The sequence below is a fragment of the Salmo salar genome, chromosome 05 (assembly GCF_965601325.2).
Source record: "Salmo salar chromosome 05, fSalSal1, whole genome shotgun sequence".
In the NCBI taxonomy this organism is placed as follows: domain Eukaryota; kingdom Metazoa; phylum Chordata; class Actinopteri; order Salmoniformes; family Salmonidae; genus Salmo; species Salmo salar.
In genome coordinates this window covers 20516314-20538633 of record NC_138295.1, presented here as the reverse complement: position 1 = coordinate 20538633, position 22320 = coordinate 20516314, and the positions used below count along the sequence as shown (strand labels likewise).

The following is a 22320-nucleotide window of genomic DNA, read 5'->3' as shown; positions in this document are numbered from 1 at the left end:
TGATATTGCCCATGGTGATCTTAGGCTTCTATGGCTTCTCAGCCATAGAAACCCATTTCATTAAGCTGCCGACGAACAGTTCTTGTGCTGACATTTCTTCCAGAGGCAGTTTGGAACTTGGTAGTGAGTGTTGCAACCAAGGACAGACAATTTTAATGCTTTTCAGCACTTGGTAGTCCTGTTCAGTGACCTTGTGTAGCCTTCCACTTTGCAGGCTGAGCCGTTGTTGTTCCTAGATGTTTCCACTTCACAATAACAGCACTTGCACTTGACCGGGGCAGCTCTAGCAGGGCAGAAACTTGACTAACTGACTTGTTGGAAGGTGGCATCCTATGACGGTGTCACTTTGAAAGTCACTGAGCTCTTCAGTAAGGCCATTCTACTGCCAATGTTTGTCTAAGCATGGCTGTGTGCTCGATTTTCTACACCTGTCAGCAATGGGGTGTGGCTGAAATAGTCAAATCCACTCATTTGAAGGGGTGTCCACATACGTTCATAAATATAGTGTACATATTGGTAACATTGTGTAAAATGTTGAATGGAACCATAGTATATGGGGTTAATATGTGCAACATAATTTTTGTTCCATACATTATCACGCATCTAATTATAGCAATAAATAAATGTTAAAGTATTATCTTTATAATTTGATATCACTGAATATTTCCAGTATAGTGTCTTGTTATTGAAGTGTAAATAAAACAAATTGTTCATGATTCAGGTCATAAGAATTCACTCATGCTGCCAAACATACCCTCATAAAACTGACTATCCTACCGATCCTTGACTTCGGCGATGTCATTTACAAAATAGCCTCCAACACTCTACTCGGCAAACTGGATGCAGTCTATCACAGTGCCACCTGTTTTGTCACCAAAGCCCCATATACTACCCACCACTGCGACCTGTATGCTCTCGTTGGCTCACTACATATTCGTTGCCAAACCCACTGGCTCCAGGTCATCTCTAAGTCTATGCTAGGTAAAGCCCCACCTTATCTCAGCTCACTGGTCACCATAGCAACATCCACCAGTAGCACGCGCTCCAGCTGGTATATTTCACTGGTCACCCCCAAAGCCAACACTTCTTTTGGCAGACTTTCCTTCCAGTTCTTTACTGCCATTGACTGGAACGGATTGCAAAAAATCACTGAAGCTGGAGCCTTATGTCCCTCTAACTTTAAGCATCAGATGTCAGAGCAGCTTGCAGATCACTGTACCTGTACACAGCCATTCTGTAAATAGCACACCCAACTACCTCATCCCCATATTGTTACTTATCCTCTTGCTCTTTTGCACCCCAGTATCTCTACTTGCACATCATCATCTGTACATCTATCACTCCAGTGTTAATGCTAAATAGTAATTATTTCGCCACTATGGCCAATTTATTGCCTTACCTCCCTACTCTTCTACATTTGCACACACTGTACATAGATCTTTCCATTGTGTTATTGACTGTACGTTTGTTTGTGTAACTCTGTTGTTTTTTGTCGCACTGCTTTGCTTTATCTTGGCCAGGTCGTATTTGTAAATGAGAACTTGTTCTCAACTGGCCTACCTGGTTAAACAAAAGTGAAGTGAAATGAAATAAAAAATAAAAATAAAATTAAAACTTTTATGCCATCAAATAAATTCATATTTTGTATAATATCTCTTTAACGCAATAATGTAACTTTATGAAGTTAATTTACATAGAAGATTATGCAAAAATCTTACTGAGGAGAGGCAAACTAAGATGGGTGGGCGTCTCCTCATATAGGTAGGCCAAGTAAACCGTGCATAAGGCATTATGATCAAATTGACATATGACATAAGTATGGTATCAATTAGTAAGCCTAAAGCATTCAGCCAACAGATTACAGTAAGATTAGCATTATCACTGGTCTTTTGATTACGCTAACCGCTTATTGGTTGGAAATGGAACAGGAAATGTTGAACTTTAGTTTTTTCCAACCAATCAGGTAATTCTTAGAATTCAAACCAGCCTACATGTATACGTCTGCTCTCACCAGTCACTTCATTTGGGGACTGTAGACCAACTGTTGTTACAACACGTCAAGATGATCAGAATCAACCTTGTTTGGATGTTAGTCAGTCAAATCTGTAAGTACCACTTTAACCAACTGTCCCATACTGTACTGTCTTATTGGATAAAAACATTTCAAACTGATCATATAATTATGTCTGATTGAAAAGTTATGTCTTCAGATTCAGTATGATGCAATTACGATGGCAATATAGTTGTGGGAAATTCAGGTGCAAATATTTAATGACAGTATTTATAATTTATATCATATATATATATATATATATATATATACACACACACACACACACAGTTGAAGTCGGAAGTGAACATACACCATAGCCAAATACATTTAAACTCAGTTTTTCACAATTCCAGACATTTAATCCTAGTAAATATTCCCTGTCTTAGGTCAGTTAGGATCACCAGTTTATTTTAAGAATGTGAAATGTCAGAATGATAGTAGAGAGTGATTTATTTCAGCTTTTATTTCTTTCATCACATTCCCAGTTGGTCAGAAGTTTACATACACTCAAGTAGTATTTGGTAGCATTGCCTTTAAATTGTTTAACTTGGGTCAAACATTTCTGGTAGTCTTCCACAAGCTTCCCATAATACGTTGGGTGAATTTTGGCCCATTCCTCCAGACAGAGCTGGTGTAACTGAGTCAGGTTTGTAGGCCTCCTTGCTCGCACACACTTTTTCAGTTCTACCCACAGTTTTTCTATAGGATGGAGGTCAGGGCTTTGTGATGGCCACTCCATTTTGCCACAACTTTGGAACTTTGGAACTATGCTTGGGGTCATTGTCCATTTGGAAGACACATTTGCGACCAAGCTTTAACTTCCTGACTGATGTCTTGAGATGTTGCTTCAATATATCCATGTAATTTTCCTCCTTCATGATGCCATCTATTTTGTGAAGTGCACCAGTCCCTCCTGCAGCAAAGCACCCCCACAACATGATACTGTCACCGCCGTGCTTCATGGTTGGGATGATGTTCTTCGGCTTGCAAGCCTCCCCTTTTTTCCTCCAAACATAACTATGGTCATTATGGCCAAACGGTTCTATTTTTGTTTCATCAGACCAGAGGATATTTCTCCAAAAAGTACGATCTTTGTCCTCATGTGCAGTTGCAAACCGTAGTCTGGCTTTTTATGGCGGTTTTGGAGCAGTGGCTTCTTCCTTGCTGAGCGGCCTTTCAGGTTATGTCGATATAGGACTCATTTTACTGTGGATATAGATACTTTTCTACCCGTTTCCTCCAGCATCTTCACAAGGTCCTTTGCTATTGTTCTGGGACTAATTTGCATTTTTTTCACCAAAATACGTTCATCTCTAGCAGACATGGTCCCATGGTGTTTATACTTGCGTACTATTGTTTGTACAGATGAACGTGGTATCTTCAGGCATTTGTAAATTGCTCCCAAGGATGAACCAGAATTGTGGAGGTCCACAATGTTTCTGTTTTCTTTTGATTTTCCCATGATGTCAAGCAAAGAGGCATTGAGTTTGAAGGTAGACCTTAGAATACATCTACAGGTACACCTCCAATTGACTCAAATGATGTCAGTTAGCTTATCAGAAGCTTCTAAAGCCATGACATCATTTTTTGGAATTTTCCAAGCTGTTTAAAGGCACAGTCAACTTATTGTATGTAAACTTCTGATGCACTGGAATTGTGATACTGTGAATTATAAGTGAAATAATCTGTCTGTAAACAATTGTTGAAAAAATTACTTGTGTCATGCACAAAGTAGATATCCTAACCGACTTGCCAAACTAGAGTTTGTTAACAAGAAATTTGTGGAGTGGTTGAAAACGAGTTTTAATGTCTCAAACCTAAGTGTTTGTAAACTTCCGATTTCAACTTTATATATATATATTTTCATTGTTTGATGGAATGGATAACATAGCTGACAAACTGATTTCTTTCTATTTTCGTGTAGCCCTGATTCACTCTGAAGAAGTTCCTCTGCAAATTCCACTGAGCACAGCTCAGCTCGGAGAGTCTGTATCTCTTCCATGTTTCTTCTCAGAGACAATTGATTATTTCCAATGGCTGTACTGGTACAAGCAAACTGCTGGTCAAATGCCCCAAATTGTGGCAACTGTAGAAAAGAAAAAATCTGCACATTTTGTTCTTAATGGAGAGTTTAACAACATACGTTTCACAGTGGAGAAAGTAAAAGTTGGATATCTTCTCATCATCAACAATATCAGCAGATCAGATGAGGCAGCATACTTCTGTGGAATAGGAACAGTGTATGAAATTAAGTTTAGAAATGGAACATTTTTGTCTGTAAAAGGTCATTTTGTTTCAGTAATATGATTTATCTCAATGTTTATCACAACAGTTTTGTTAAGTTATCCATAGTTATAGATGATGCGTGTGTTGCATACATATGATTCTAGAGAGCCAAACTGCAATAATTGTGTATTCACGTGACACTTACATTTCTTCCATAAAAACAACATAATTTAGGTGTAAGTCAGAAGAGGTCACACTACCAGACTGTAGAACAACAGGCAGAGTCTGACCCAGTCCCTCCAGGAGACTCTGTGACTCTACAGTGTACAGTACTCTCTGAGACCTGTACAGGAGAACACAGGGTTTACGGTTCAGAGCCGGATCAGGAGAATCCCATCCAGGAGTCATTTACACCCCTGGGAACAGGAGTGATGAGTGTAAGAAGAGCCCTGAGACTCCCTCTCCTACACAGAGCTGTGTCTACAGCCTCTCCAAGAACAACCTCAGCCCCTCTGATGCTGGGACTTACTACTGTGCTGTGGTCACATGCGGGGAGATCCTGTTTGGCGACGGAACCAAACTTAACACCATTAAAGGTACAACATCTTGTTAAATTGAAAAAATACCTTACTCTTGAAAATCTTTATGCAAACAGTCAAGCATATTTTATAGATACCATTAATTTGTTTAAATGGGTCAAAGCAAAATAAATTGTGTTATCAACTATGCATGCTTAACATCAATCAAAAAAACATGTTTGTACCAGGAAACACAGTGGATCCCATTGTCCTCAGCTTGGGAGCAGCAGTGGCTGTGTGTGTGACTGTGATTTTTATTCTCGCTTGTACCAAAAACAAGAGACAACCATGTGATCATTGTAAAGGTAAGTAATTTTCGACATGCAGTACATATCTATTGTTTTGTGTCAAATGTGTTAGCAATGATTATTTAAAAGTAAAATTTCACCTCATTGGCTGACACTGTTGAATGTTATACTGTCTATTCAATCTCCATTTTCATGCTTGGGTTTCTATCTGTTGATACAGCAAGTGTCTCTCAGCATATTCACCATGATGATAACCTCTCATCAGAGCAGTCAAGTGGTCAGGTATGTAACATCTATATTATCCAATGTGTGAAAACAAGAGGTACATTGCCTGTTACACGAGTGTGTATATTAGTCTGTATGTGAAGAATTTGTGAATAAATCACAAACTACAGCAGAAACTCATGAGATATTGCGGCACTGTTGTGTGTCATAAAGAAAACCTGTATTTAAATATGTTGTTAATTATAACCTGCCTCTGTTATTTGGCCAACTCTCAGTTGATCCAAATTGTGGTTGATAGTTTTATTTCAACGTATAGGTATATTTTAGATGTTTGGCTTTAAGATGTTAAATTACCCTCATATTCACTAGCTTATGTATTGTCCAGAAATCTGTAGACTAACTTAAAATATTATATTGAACAATGTCAACATGCTGAAAAAATCTGTTTTGGTATTGGTCATTAAAAAGTAAATACTTTAGAAATGTTTTTGTTTTATTAAAACGTTGGTTTTGCATTGCCAAAGCCTGTCATTAACAAGTAGCATAAAACATGACATTAAAATCTGATCCACGTTAGATCTGTGTTATAGCACGCTTGACAAAAAATCTGCAGTGTCGGCGGTCCAGGGCCCTGTGCTATGAATTGAATCCTAGCCTCAGAATGCACATTTCCCTTGAACATATTATGTTATTATTTTGACTTTTCTGTTATTGTGTACAATAGAGTCATTATTTACTGTACTCTATTCCTTAGGTCCCAAACACAGATATGTTAAATTATGCTGCATTGCATTTCTCTGAGAGGAAAACTAAAAGAGGAAGAAAGAAGAGAGAGACACCACAGGAGAGTGTGTACTCTGATGTCAGGTACTCAGACTGGGAGTGAACTTTGTTTCAGATACAGCATGGACAAAATTATGTCAGTCAAGTGTCTCAATTTAGACAAAATGTAAGAGTTTTGGTAAAAACAATCTCAGGATATTGCTCTTGTATGAAATTTTACAAATTTAAAATACAATTTCCCAATACAATACCTTACACAATGGAATTACAACCATGTTTCTGCTCAAATTGTCTTCTGGAGTGGTCAACTTATTCTGAGCTAGCTGATGTCAACTAGTAGCAGGAGGGTTTTCATCTTTATATGTCTATGTATATGTTGGTAACATTGAGTAAAACGTTGAATGGAACCTTATTGTATGGGGTTGATATGTGCTAAATCATTTTTGTTCCATACATTATCACGCATGTAATTGTAACTATGAATGAATGTCGTAGTATTATCATTAGAATTTATATCACTGAATATTTCTAGAGTAGTGTCTTTTGTTTGTTATTAATTTCACAAGAGCTCAAATTCTTACCGTCCGTCATCGTCAATTTATTGATAAAACCATTTTATTCATGATTCAAGTCATAAGCAGCATTTTTATACCATTATGTAAATTCCTATTTTTGTATATCTCTAAGGTAATCATTTAACTTCATGAAGTCAATTTACATAGGAGATTGTGCTAAGATCTTACTGAGGAGAGGCAAACTAGGATGGGTGGGTTACTCCTCATAGAGTTTGGCCTAGTAAACCATGCAAAAGGCATTATGGTCAAATAGAGATATATGACATCGGTATGGTATCAATTAGTAAGCCTAAAGCATTCAGCCAACAGATTACAGTAAGAGAACTATAGTCCCAGATACATATCACCGGTCTTTTGATTACACTAACTGCTTATTGGTTGGAAATGGAACAGGAAATGTTTAACTTTTTCCACAGAGATCATGTTTGGCAAAGGAAAAAAATTAGATATTGGTAGTGTCTGAATATTATATTTTAAGTTGTTATTTTCAAATCATGGTGGCTCATGTAGGAGAGTGCTTGTTATTTACGGAAGTGTGCATTGTGTTAAAAGGGACAGTCTGGGATTCAATTCAAGTTAATTCAAGTCAAGTTCAAGTTAATAGAAAATGATTCTTAAATAAAATACTGTAGCTTTTTGATATCACATGAGCTTGTTTTACTCTTTTGTTTGTAAACAATGTTATTGTAAACAAACACTGTATAACATCAAAATGTGATATTGTGACTTTAATTTAATTAATCTGATGACTGTTATTTATTTAACACCTCTTCAGGATTGGTGGGTCCCCTGTGGGACAGTTGAGCTAACGTAGGCTAATGTGATTAGCATGAGGTTGTAAGTACCAAGAACATTTCCCAGGACATAGACATATCTGATATTGCCAGAAAGCTTATATTTTTATTAATCTAACTGCATTGGCCAATTTACAGTAGCTATTACATTGAAAGAATGCCATGCTATTGTTTGAGGAGAGTGCACAGTTTTGAACATAAAATTAGGCACATTTGGGCAGTCTTGATACAACATTTTGAACAGAAATGCAATGGTTCATTGGGTCAGTCTAAAACTTTGCACATACACTGGTGCCATCTAGTGGCCAAAATCTAAATTGCACCCGGGCTGGAATAATACACTATGGCCTTTCTCTTGCATTTCGAAGATGATGGTACAAAAAAAAGGTTCATTTTTTCTTTGTATTATCTTTTTCCAGATCAAATGTGTTATTCTCCTACATTCCAATCACATTTCCACAAACTTCAGTGTTTCCTTTCAAATGCTACTAAGAAAATACATATCCTTGCTTCAGGGCCTGAGCTACAGGCAGTTAGATTTGGGTGTGTCATTTTACGCATACATTTTAAAAAAGGGGCGTATCCGTAGTTGTTACCTGATTAGATCAAAAATGTAACAATTAACTCATGAGGATTTGGGGCACCACGGAAGAAGTTGTTTAACCTGTTGGGGGTAGGGGGCAGTATTTACACGGCCGGATAAAAAACGTACCCGATTTAATCTGGTTACTACTCCTGCCCAGTAACTAGAATATGCATATAATTATTGGCTTTGGATAGAAAACACCCGAAAGTTTCTAAAACTGTTTGAATGGTGTCTGTGAGTATAACAGAACTCATATGGCAGGCAAAAACCTGAGAAGATTCTGAACAGGAAGTGGCCTGTCTGACAAGTTCTTGTTCATCTTGGCTCTTTTTATTGAAGACTAAGGATCTTTGCTGTAACGTGACACTTTCTACGGCTCCATAGGCTCTCAGAACCCGGGAAAAAGCTGAATGATATCGAGGCAGCCCCAGGCTGAAACACATTAGCGCGTTTGGATAGTGGCCTGTCAGAGGACCATTAGACTGGGGCACGTGCACGAGGGCACGAGATGTTTTTATTTTCCCTCTCTTTGAACGAAAACCACCACTCCCGGTCAAAATATTATTGCTTTTTTACGAGAAAAATGGCATAAAAATTTATTTTAAACAGCAGTTGACATGCTTCGAAGTAAGGTAATTGAATATTTAGACATTTTTTGTCACGAAATGCGTCGTGCTCGTCACCCTTCTTTACCATTCGGATAGTGTCTTGAACGCACGAACAAAACGCCGCTATTTGGATATAACTATGGATTATTTGGAACCAAACCAACATTTGTTATTGAAGTAGAAGTCCTGGGAGTGCATTCTGACTAAGAACAGCAAAGGAAATCCAATTTTTCTAATAGTAATTCTGAGTTTGGTGAGTACCACACTTGGTGGGTGTCTAAATAGCTAGCCTGTGATGGCCGGGCTATCTACTCAGAATATTGCAAAATGTGCTTTCACCGAAAAGCTATTTTAAAATCGGACATAGCGATTGCATAAAGGAGTTCTGTATCTATAATTCTTAAAATAATTGTTATTTTTTTGTGAACGTTTATCGTGAGTAATTTCGTAAATTCACCGGAAGTGTTCGGTGGGAATGCTAGTCACATGCTAATGTAAAAAGCTGTTTTTTTTATATAAATATGAACTTGATTGAACAAAACAAGCATGTATTGTATAACATAATGTCCTAGGAGTGTCATCTGATGAAGATCATCAAAGGTTAGTGCTGCATTTAGCTGTGGTTTTGGTTTTTGTGACATTATATGCTAGCTTGAAAAATGGGTGTCTGATTATTTCTGGCTGGGTACTCTGCTGACATAATCTAATGTTTTGCTTTCGTTGTAAAGCCTTTTTGAAATCGGAGAGTGTGGTTAGATTAACGAGAGTCTTGTCTTTAAAATGGTGTAAAATAGTCATATGTTTGAGAAATTGAAGTAATAGCATTTCTAAGGTATTTGAATATCGCGCCACGGGATTACACTGGCTGTTGAGTAGGTGGGACGCAAGCGTCCCACCTAGCCCATAGAGGTTAAGCACTTTGAGGTTAGGCTTCTATTAGATGGCAAAGTGTCAGTCAGAGACATTTGGTAATAAAATGCTTATAATTTAATCCACAAATATCAATATAATATTTTAAATGAACACGTTTTCATGAATTTGATGATATAATCTTGAAACACATTCTAAACCAGTATGGGACTTGATCCAGGAAATACGAAGGTCTTTCCCAGCATATTTTTCTAGAGATATCCATGGTTGCAGCTCATGTAAACTTATCGAAACAGTACGATTGGTCGAAAATCCCCATACCGAAAAACAAAACAGGACACAAAAATTTGAGTGACAACTTTGTTATTTTATTTCACAAAGCAGTTTAGTTGAGTTACGCTTGGAAAGTAGACATTACAGGAAACCTGCAGTTTTGGAGACAGTGTTGCAATTGTTAGCAGAGATCTAGTTGTGAGCAAACACTCCTACACTCATTTGCTAGCTACAGTACCACTGCCTTGTCAGTAACATGTCTCCAGTTGTGCTTACATTTAGCGGTGACACACCTTTCATATGTATTCACTTTCCATCCGTGATGCCAATATCAACATCACCATCATAGTGCACTGGAAATTTTCCATCACAAGCAATGATAACTTTCTTAGTGGCCGAAGATCCCTTGTATGTACAATTGGGATGGGACTCCCCACCTGTATGTGTACATATGACTACACTGAAGGGTTTGTTGCTTTGAACCAGATTGTTTCCCTTCAGTGTGCCACCACCAGTGCAGATGGCTTGGACCTGATCTGGATTGGCCAAGATGAAGGTGTTCTTCAATTTGCATTTTCTATCAGGCCTGTTCAAATTCAAGATTTCCATCTGACTCTTACACTTCAGGGTCGTCATTTCCCCATCGACGTGTTGTTTTAGGAAGTGATTATATTGTTGGTTGACGTCGGCCATCACTGTAGCACACAGCAACAACAGGAACAGGAAAGCCTTCTGGAACGTCATGACTTGGTCTTAATGGAGAAACAGGAGAGATGAGTCAGACATGGTGGTTGATGTATATTACTAATATCTTCACTAAATGGAGAAACAAGAGAGATCAGTCAGACAGTGTGGTAGATGTATATTACTACTATCTTCACTAAATGGAGAAACAAGAGAGATGAGTCAGACAGGGTGGTAGATGTATATTACTACTATCTTCACTAAATGGAGAAACAAGAGAGATGAGTCAGACAGGGTGGTAGATGTATATTACTACTATCTTCACTAAATTGAGAAACAAGAGAGATCAGTCAGACAGGGTGGTAGATGTATATTACTACTATCTTCACTAAATGGAGAAACAAGAGAGATCAGTCAGACAGGGTGGTAGATGTATATTACTACTATCTTCACTAAATGGAGAAACAAGAGAGATCCGTCAGACAGGGTGGTAGATGGATGCATACAGTACAATACTATGTTTGCCATCTTCCAGTAAATGCAGTATGCATACCAGCAACATTCCATAGTAAATGTAGCACCCACCCCTTCCCCTCACATTAAGGTTCTGTATATTTTCTTAAAAGGGGAGAGTTAAAGGGGAGAGTTAAAACTGCTTTGTATCTCAAACAATTAATTTATACCAAAAACAAGACAACATGTGATTTACAGCAATGCACTGTGTTAAAAACAGTTACATACTAAGATAGAGGAAGTAGAGCCATCATATTCCAAATTATATATACTGTAAATTACACAAACATGATCTACATTATATAATTGAAATCATATGTTGGTTACAAAGATGTGGCAATATTTTACTAGAGCGAGAACTGGTTTCAATGGCCTTTGATGTAACTGGTTAGTTGTTTTCTGTCCTCTCAAATATCTCTACAGATACAATACAGCATTAATCAAAGACAGCAATCTTCAGATACAGAGCTATTCTTTAATGCTCTAGCACTGTAATGCTCAGGCAATTACATTTTACCTGTTTGTGATGAACTTAGATGTTGGTCACCCTGGACACCTGTGGTAAAACATTGCATGGATTAAAAGGGTTTAAAATGAACTATTAGCTTTTTAACTATTAACAGTCAAGTCTTCCCCAAATATCTGCCACAGTCAATCAAGAGAGATTTCATATCAGGGTGCCTTCAAATCAAAACTCATAAAATGCATGTCTGACAGTGTTGGGGTGGGGAGAAATGATTCGGTAGAAATGCTGTTCTACATTTTCAGTTGGTTGACCGATTCGTCTTTTCAACTTTTCTGGCGGACAGCGCAACACAACCCTAGAAACAATCAAGTCAATCTTACCTGTCTGCAGTGAGCCTTCTTGTGTGGTCTTATCTTGATGGTTATGGCCTCTGTCTCCCAGAGTATGGTAGAAGGTACCAAACCTGCTTGATTTATATACATATGCTGAAGAGGGACGTTCTCATTTCAAATAGTAAAATCAATATTAAAAAAAATATTGTAAATACAACAGACACTGTTCCCAGTGGCGATTTGAACATGATAATGTTGGTGAGGCAAACTATCAAAAAAGCGGATATGCATCAAAACCACTATACTACACTACACATTGAATGCAGCATAATAAACAATGGCAGAAAAAGTTTTGAGCCACACACAAAATACTTTCCTTTGAAATGGTACCAAGAATATGCATATCCTTCCTTCAGGGCCTGAGCTACAGGCAGTTAGATTTGGGTATGTCATTTTAGGTGAAAAATGAAAAAAGGGGGCTTTTCCTAAGAAGTGAAATGGATTCCCATACAGTTCCAGAGAATTGGCATCATGTCCCAAAAAATAGAACCAGTTTCAGAGAAGTGACATCATCGCAAACAACATATAGAGGACAGAGTTCCAGAGAATTAGAATCATCGTACTGTTCTGTTCTGACTTTTAAACTTGAAAATATGAAATATCCTTTTTCATGTCACTGAAGGAGAGAGGAGAATGTAGAATGTTTACATTCTACCAGGATATGTTATTGTCAGACCTCAGTGATCCTATGGGAGCAGAGAAGAGACACAGTTTAGTACGAATCAACATGACAGCTGTGAGCTGCGGAGGAGTGAGCAATTTGGGCAGAGGTCAGGTTAAGATGAAGTGAGGAACAACATATATCACTAATCTACTGGATAGCAACAGAGGTGTATTGGCTGTTCAGATGTGTAATAAGGGGCTCAGCATAGGATAAAGGGTTAAATACCAGTGCTGGTGTGAATATGTTCCTTGTCTGTGCAGCTATATGACCCAATGAGTTAATAAACCTGGTTTGAGTTTTACTAATTGTCCATGAAATGTTATAAGGTTCATTAAGAACCTAACAGTACATAAAATATAGCTAAACCAGTTTCAGAGAATTTGCATCATCACAAACATACTGTATAGCGGACACACTTCCAAAGAATTGGCATTATAATATGGGTATGATGTGCCAAGAAGCATTCTAATTAAAAAGAGAATACGCTGGGACAGCGTGACAGAATTTGAATATCCAGAATCCACGTTTTTTTATTGACTTCGAAATGACATCATCCAATTCACCAAATCATAGTTAAATTTAGGATATGTGAAATAGAATTCTACATTTTCTTTTTTTAAATTTGTATAAATTGACAATAAAAAAACGGATATATTCACACAGCATGCCACAAACAGAGCAACACAAAAATTAAACACCTACTATACAACACATTCCCCAAGGTAATCAACATGTGATTTCCAAATTTAGTCAAACACTTCTGTTTTTTGTTCAATTTTAGAATATACAAAATCCAATGGTATGTAGCTGTAGATAGTTCAGTCCTCCAGTTTGTTATTGAGGGTGAAAATGAGGCTTTCCAACTGATGACTATACCTTTTTTTGCAGCAATTAGACCTACATTACTAAATGTTCTCTGATGTTAATCACCAACATTTACATTTCCCAACAGACATAGTCATGAAGATCGATGGATATAAATTCCTAGACACAATGAAATGATGGGTCATACATTATCCCAAAGTGGTGTCAGTTTACCATTAGACCACAGCATATGTAATACGGTTGCTTTGGGTTTTTTGCTTCTCCAACAGAGATGTGACATTTCTGGGTGCATTACATTCATTCTGGCAGGAGTGTAGTAAGTTCTATGAATTTTCTTACATTCCAGTAGTTTATGTCTTAGGTTGTAGCAGCGGTATGAAAATGTTCACATTCTAAAATCTGCATAAAGAAAGTATGCACATTTTCCCACCAGTGGTGTGTTTCCACCAAATGTACTTTTTGCAGATAAAAACCAGTGCTTGATGACGTAGTGCACACAAAATGTACTTTTTCCCTTAAAACCTGTTAGGGCTAGGGGGCAGTATTGACACGGCTGGATAAAAAATATACCCGATTTAATCTGGTTACCACTCCTACCCAGTAACTAGAATATGCATATACTTATTACATATGGATAGAAAACACCCTACATTTTCTAAAACTGTTTGAATGGTGTCTGTGAGTATAACAGAACTCAAATGGCAGGTCAAAACCTGAGAGATTCCTTTACAGGAAGTGGCCTGTCTGACCATTTCTTGAACTTCTTTTCCATCTCTATCATTTACTAAGGATCTCTGCTCTAACGTGACACTTCCCACGTCGTCCATAGGCGCTCAGAGCCCGGGAAAAAACAGAATGTCGTCATTCCAGCCCCAGGCTGAAACACATTATCGCCTTTCTCAAGTGGCCGATCAAGGGACACTGGGCTTATGCTCGTGACCCCGACCGCCCCCGCCTTTGGGATTTTTTCCTCTGTTTGCCGAAAAGGAGATTCCCTGTCGGAATATTATCGCTTTTCTACGAGAAAAATGGCATAAAAATTTATTTTAAACAGCAGTTGACATGCTTCGAAGTACGGTAATTGAATATTTAGACATTTTTTGTCACGAAATGCGTCGTGCTCGTCACCCTTCTTTACCATTCGGATAGTGTCTTGAACGCACGAACAAAACGCCGCTATTTGGATATAACTATGGATTATTTGGAACCAAACCAACATTTGTTATTGAAGTAGAAGTCCTGGGAGTGCATTCTGACTAAGAACAGCAAAGGAAATCCAATTTTTCTAATATTAATTCTGAGTTTGGTGAGTACCACACTTGGTGGGTGTCTAAATAGCTAGCCTGTGATGGCCGGGCTATCTACTCAGAATATTGCAAAATGTGCTTTCACCGAAAAGCTATTTTAAAATCGGACATAGCGATTGCATAAAGGAGTTCTGTATCTATAATTCTTAAAATAATTGTTATTTTTTTGTGAACGTTTATCGTGAGTAATTTAGTAAATTCACCGGAAGTGTTCGGTGGGAATGCTAGTCACATGCTAGTCACATGCTAATGTAAAAAGCAGTTTTTTTTATATAAATATGAACTTGATTGAACAAAACAAGCATGTATTGTATAACATAATGTCCTAGGAGTGTCATCTGATGAAGATCATCAAAGGTTAGTGCTGCATTTAGCTGTGGTTTTGGTTTTTGTGACATTATATGCTAGCTTGAAAAATGGGTGTCTGATTATTTCTGGCTGGGTACTCTGCTGACATAATCTAATGTTTTGCTTTCGTTGTAAAGGCTTTTTGAAATCGGAGAGTGTGGTTAGATTAACGAGAGTCTTGTCTTTAAAATGGTGTAAAATAGTCATATGTTTGAGAAATTGAAGTAATAGCATTTCTAAGGTATTTGAATATCGCGCCACGGGATTACACTGGCTGTTGAGTAGGTGGGACGCAAGCGTCCCACCTAGCCCATAGAGGTTAAGCACTTTGAGGTTAGGCTTCTATTAGATGGCAAAGTGTCAGTCAGAGACATTTGGTAATAAAATGCTTATAATTTAATCCACAAATATCAATATAATATTTTAAATGAACACGTTTTCATGAATTTGATGATATAATCTTGAAACACATTCTAAACCAGTATGGGACTTGATCCAGGAAATACGAAGGTCTTTCCCAGCATATTTTTCTAGAGATATCCATGGTTGCAGCTCATGTAAACTTATCGAAACAGTACGATTGGTCGAAAATCCCCATACCGAAAAACAAAACAGGGCACAAAAATTTGAGTGACAACTTTGTTATTTTATTTCACAAAGCAGTTTAGTTGAGTTACGCTTGGAAAGTAGACATTACAGGAAACCTGCAGTTTTGGAGACAGTGTTGCAATTGTTAGCAGAGATCTAGTTGTGAGCAAACACTCCTACACTCATTTGCTAGCTACAGTACCACTGCCTTGTCAGTAACATGTCTCCAGTTGTGCTTACATTTAGCGGTGACACACCTTTCATATGTATTCACTTTCCATCCGTGATGCCAATATCAACATCACCATCATAGTGCACTGGAAATTTTCCATCACAAGCAATGATAACTTTCTTAGTGGCCGAAGATCCCTTGTATGTACAATTGGGATGGGACTCCCCACCTGTATGTGTACATATGACTACACTGAAGGGTTTGTTGCTTTGAACCAGATTGTTTCCCTTCAGTGTGCCACCACCAGTGCAGATGGCTTGGACCTGATCTGGATTGGCCAAGATGAAGGTGTTCTTCAATTTGCATTTTCTATCAGGCCTGTTCAAATTCAAGATTTCCATCTGACTCTTACACTTCAGGGTCGTCATTTCCCCATCGACGTGTTGTTTTAGGAAGTGATTATATTGTTGGTTGACGTCGGCCATCACTGTAGCACACAGCAACAACAGGAACAGGAAAGCCTTCTGGAACGTCATGACTTGGTCTTAATGGAGAAACAGGAGAGATGAGTCAGACATGGTGGTTGATGTATATTACTAATATCTTCACTAAATGGAGAAACAAGAGAGATCAGTCAGACAGTGTGGTAGATGTATATTACTACTATCTTCACTAAATGGAGAAACAAGAGAGATGAGTCAGACAGGGTGGTAGATGTATATTACTACTATCTTCACTAAATGGAGAAACAAGAGAGATGAGTCAGACAGGGTGGTAGATGTATATTACTACTATCTTCACTAAATTGAGAAACAAGAGAGATCAGTCAGACAGGGTGGTAGATGTATATTACTACTATCTTCACTAAATGGAGAAACAAGAGAGATCAGTCAGACAGGGTGGTAGATGTATATTACTACTATCTTCACTAAATGGAGAAACAAGAGAGATGAGTCAGACAGGGTGGTAGATGTATATTACTACTATCTTCACTAAATTGAGAAACAAGAGAGATCAGTCAGACAGGGTGGTAGATGTATATTACTACTATCTTCACTAAATGGAGAAACAAGAGAGATCAGTCAGACAGGGTGGTAGATGTATATTACTACTATCTTCACTAAATGGAGAAACAAGAGAGATCCGTCAGACAGGGTGGTAGATGAATGCATACAGTACAATACTATGTTTGCCATCTTCCAGTAAATGCAGTATGCATACCAGCAACATTCCATAGTAAATGTAGCACCCACCCCTTCCCCTCACATTAAGGTTCTGTATATTTTCTTAAAAGGGGAGAGTTAAAGGGGAGAGTTAAAACTGCTTTGTATCTCAAACAATTAATTTATACCAAAAACAAGACAACATGTGATTTACAGCAATGCACTGTGTTAAAAACAGTTACATACTAAGATAGAGGAAGTAGAGCCATCATATTCCAAATTATATATACTGTAAATTACACAAACATGATCTACATTATATAATTGAAATCATATGTTGGTTACAAAGATGTGGCAATATTTTACTAGAGCGAGAACTGGTTTCAATGGCCTTTGATGTAACTGGTTAGTTGTTTTCTGTCCTCTCAAATATCTCTACAGATACAATACAGCATTAATCAAAGACAGCAATCTTCAGATACAGAGCTATTCTTTAATGCTCTAGCACTGTAATGCTCAGGCAATTACATTTTACCTGTTTGTGATGAACTTAGATGTTGGTCACCCTGGACACCTGTGGTAAAACATTGCATGGATTAAAAGGGTTTAAAATGAACTATTAGCTTTTTAACTATTAACAGTCAAGTCTTCCCCAAATATCTGCCACAGTCAATCAAGAGAGATTTCATATCAGGGTGCCTTCAAATCAAAACTCATAAAATGCATGTCTGACAGTGTTGGGGTGGGGAGAAATGATTCGGTAGAAATGCTGTTCTACATTTTCAGTTGGTTGACCGATTCGTCTTTTCAACTTTTCTGGCGGACAGCGCAACACAACCCTAGAAACAATCAAGTCAATCTTACCTGTCTGCAGTGAGCCTTCTTGTGTGGTCTTATCTTGATGGTTATGGCCTCTGTCTCCCAGAGTATGGTAGAAGGTACCAAACCTGCTTGATTTATATACATATGCTGAAGAGGGACGTTCTCATTTCAAATAGTAAAATCAATATTAAAAAAAATATTGTAAATACAACAGACACTGTTCCCAGTGGCGATTTGAACATGATAATGTTGGTGAGGCAAACTATCAAAAAAGCGGATATGCATCAAAACCACTATACTACACTACACATTGAATGCAGCATAATAAACAATGGCAGAAAAAGTTTTGAGCCACACACAAAATACTTTCCTTTGAAATGGTACCAAGAATATGCATATCCTTCCTTCAGGGCCTGAGCTACAGGCAGTTAGATTTGGGTATGTCATTTTAGGTGAAAAATGAAAAAAGGGGGCTTTTCCTAAGAAGTGAAATGGATTCCCATACAGTTCCAGAGAATTGGCATCATGTCCCAAAAAATAGAACCAGTTTCAGAGAAGTGACATCATCGCAAACAACATATAGAGGACAGAGTTCCAGAGAATTAGAATCATCGTACTGTTCTGTTCTGACTTTTAAACTTGAAAATATGAAATATCCTTTTTCATGTCACTGAAGGAGAGAGGAGAATGTAGAATGTTTACATTCTACCAGGATATGTTATTGTCAGACCTCAGTGATCCTATGGGAGCAGAGAAGAGACACAGTTTAGTACGAATCAACATGACAGCTGTGAGCTGCGGAGGAGTGAGCAATTTGGGCAGAGGTCAGGTTAAGATGAAGTGAGGAACAACATATATCACTAATCTACTGGATAGCAACAGAGGTGTATTGGCTGTTCAGATGTGTAATAAGGGGCTCAGCATAGGATAAAGGGTTAAATACCAGTGCTGGTGTGAATATGTTCCTTGTCTGTGCAGCTATATGACCCAATGAGTTAATAAACCTGGTTTGAGTTTTACTAATTGTCCATGAAATGTTATAAGGTTCATTAAGAACCTAACAGTACATAAAATATAGCTAAACCAGTTTCAGAGAATTTGCATCATCACAAACATACTGTATAGCGGACACACTTCCAAAGAATTGGCATTATAATATGGGTATGATGTGCCAAGAAGCATTCTAATTAAAAAGAGAATACGCTGGGACAGCGTGACAGAATTTGAATATCCAGAATCCACGTTTTTTTATTGACTTCGAAATGACATCATCCAATTCACCAAATCATAGTTAAATTTAGGATATGTGAAATAGAATTCTACATTTTCTTTTTTTAAATTTGTATAAATTGACAATAAAAAAACGGATATATTCACACAGCATGCCACAAACAGAGCAACACAAAAATTAAACACCTACTATACAACACATTCCCCAAGGTAATCAACATGTGATTTCCAAATTTAGTCAAACACTTCTGTTTTTTGTTCAATTTTAGAATATACAAAATCCAATGGTATGTAGCTGTAGATAGTTCAGTCCTCCAGTTTGTTATTGAGGGTGAAAATGAGGCTTTCCAACTGATGACTATACCTTTTTTTGCAGCAATTAGACCTACATTACTAAATGTTCTCTGATGTTAATCACCAACATTTACATTTCCCAACAGACATAGTCATGAAGATCGATGGATATAAATTCCTAGACACAATGAAATGATGGGTCATACATTATCCCAAAGTGGTGTCAGTTTACCATTAGACCACAGCATATGTAATACGGTTGCTTTGGGTTTTTTGCTTCTCCAACAGAGATGTGACATTTCTGGGTGCATTACATTCATTCTGGCAGGAGTGTAGTAAGTTCTATGAATTTTCTTACATTCCAGTAGTTTATGTCTTAGGTTGTAGCAGCGGTATGAAAATGTTCACATTCTAAAATCTGCATAAAGAAAGTATGCACATTTTCCCACCAGTGGTGTGTTTCCACCAAATGTACTTTTTGCAGATAAAAACCAGTGCTTGATGACGTAGTGCACACAAAATGTACTTTTTCCCTTAAAACCTGTTAGGGCTAGGGGGCAGTATTGACACGGCTGGATAAAAAATATACCCGATTTAATCTGGTTACCACTCCTACCCAGTAACTAGAATATGCATATACTTATTACATATGGATAGAAAACACCCTACATTTTCTAAAACTGTTTGAATGGTGTCTGTGAGTATAACAGAACTCAAATGGCAGGTCAAAACCTGAGAGATTCCTTTACAGGAAGTGGCCTGTCTGACCATTTCTTGAACTTCTTTTCCATCTCTATCATTTACTAAGGATCTCTGCTCTAACGTGACACTTCCCACGTCGTCCATAGGCGCTCAGAGCCCGGGAAAAAACAGAATGTCGTCATTCCAGCCCCAGGCTGAAACACATTATCGCCTTTCTCAAGTGGCCGATCAAGGGACACTGGGCTTATGCTCGTGACCCCGACCGCCCCCGCCTTTGGGATTTTTTCCTCTGTTTGCCGAAAAGGAGATTCCCTGTCGGAATATTATCGCTTTTCTACGAGAAAAATGGCATAAAAATTTATTTTAAACAGCAGTTGACATGCTTCGAAGTACGGTAATTGAATATTTAGACATTTTTTGTCACGAAATGCGTCGTGCACGTCACCCTTCTTTACCATTCGGATAGTGTCTTGAACGCACGAACAAAACGCCGCTATTTGGATATAACTATGGATTATTTGGAACCAAACCAACATTTGTTATTGAAGTAGAAGTCCTGGGAGTGCATTCTGACTAAGAACAGCAAAGGAAATCCAATTTTTCTAATAGTAATTCTGAGTTTGGTGAGTACCACACTTGGTGGGTGTCTAAATAGCTAGCCTGTGATGGCCGGGCTATCTACTCAGAATATTGCAAAATGTGCTTTCACCGAAAAGCTATTTTAAAATCGGACATAGCGATTGCATAAAGGAGTTCTGTATCTATAATTCTTAAAATAATTGTTATTTTTTTGTGAACGTTTATCGTGAGTAATTTAGTAAATTCACCGGAAGTGTTCGGTGGGAATTCTAGTCACATGCTAGTCACATGCTAATGTAAAAAGCTGTTTTTTTTATATAAATATGAACTTGATTGAACAAAACAAGCATGTATTGTATAACATAATGTCCTAGGAGTGTCATCTGATGAAGATCATCAAAGGTTAGTGCTGCATTTAGCTGTGGTTTTGGTTTTTGTGACATTATATGCTAGCTTGAAAAATGGGTGTCTGATTATTTCTGGCTGGGTACTCTGCTGACATAATCTAATGTTTTGCTTTTGTTGTAAAGCCTTTTTGAAATCGGAGAGTGTGGTTAGATTAACGAGAGTCTTGTCTTTAAAATGGTGTAAAATAGTCATATGTTTGAGAAATTGAAGTAATAGCATTTCTAAGGTATTTGAATATCGCGCCACGGGATTACACTGGCTGTTGAGTAGGTGGGACGCAAGCGTCCCACCTAGCCCATAGAGGTTAAGCACTTTGAGGTTAGGCTTCTATTAGATGGCAAAGTGTCAGTCAGAGACATTTGGTAATAAAATGCTTATAATTTAATCCACAAATATCAATATAATATTTTAAATGAACACGTTTTCATGAATTTGATGATATAATCTTGAAACACATTCTAAACCAGTATGGGACTTGATCCAGGAAATACGAAGGTCTTTCCCTGCATATTTTTCTAGAGATATCCATGGTTGCAGCTCATGTAAACTTATCGAAACAGTACGATTGGTCGAAAATCCCCATACCGAAAAACAAAACAGGACACAAAAATTTGAGTGACAACTTTGTTATTTTATTTCACAAAGCAGTTTAGTTGAGTTACGCTTGGAAAGTAGACATTACAGGAAACCTGCAGTTTTGGAGACAGTGTTGCAATTGTTAGCAGAGATCTAGTTGTGAGCAAACACTCCTACACTCATTTGCTAGCTACAGTACCACTGCCTTGTCAGTAACATGTCTCCAGTTGTGCTTACATTTAGCGGTGACACACCTTTCATATGTATTCACTTTCCATCCGTGGTGCCAATATCAACATCACCATCATAGTGCACTGGAAATTTTCCATCACAAGCAATGATAACTTTCTTAGTGGCCGAAGATCCCTTGTATGTACAATTGGGATGGGACTCCCCACCTGTATGTGTACATATGACTACACTGAAGGGTTTGTTGCTTTGAACCAGATTGTTTCCCTTCAGTGTGCCACCACCAGTGCAGATGGCTTGGACCTGATCTGGATTGGCCAAGATGAAGGTGTTCTTCAATTTGCATTTTCTATCAGGCCTGTTCAAATTCAAGATTTCCATCTGACTCTTACACTTCAGGGTCGTCATTTCCCCATCGACGTGTTGTTTTAGGAAGTGATTATATTGTTGGTTGACGTCGGCCATCACTGTAGCACACAGCAACAACAGGAACAGGAAAGCCTTCTGGAACGTCATGACTTGGTCTTAATGGAGAAACAGGAGAGATGAGTCAGACATGGTGGTTGATGTATATTACTA

At 37.9% G+C, this 22320-nt stretch overlaps 2 protein-coding genes across 2 annotated transcripts; one reads left to right on the top strand and one right to left on the bottom strand.

Moving 5' to 3' along the window:
• The first annotated feature begins 2062 nt into the window (after window positions 1-2062).
• On the top strand, window positions 2063-7333 carry LOC106604505 (signal-regulatory protein beta-2-like). The gene is given in 7 exon segments (XM_082974967.1): window positions 2063-2105; window positions 3978-4351; window positions 4543-4645; window positions 4648-4887; window positions 5055-5162; window positions 5326-5382; window positions 6098-7333. Coding segments are annotated over 7 exon segments (1044 nt in total). The 3' UTR covers window positions 6217-7333.
• Window positions 7334-9895: 2562 nt separating this feature from the next.
• On the bottom strand, window positions 9896-11928 carry ang1 (Angiogenin-1). Its single transcript, NM_001141089.2, has 3 exons — window positions 11863-11928; window positions 11534-11572; window positions 9896-10571 (listed from the first exon to the last, which is right to left on the bottom strand). The coding sequence occupies exon 3, from the start codon at window positions 10561-10563 to the stop codon at window positions 10126-10128; it is 438 nt and encodes a 145-aa protein (NP_001134561.1). The 5' UTR covers window positions 10564-10571; window positions 11534-11572; window positions 11863-11928; the 3' UTR covers window positions 9896-10125.
• Window positions 11929-22320: the final 10392 nt, after the last annotated feature.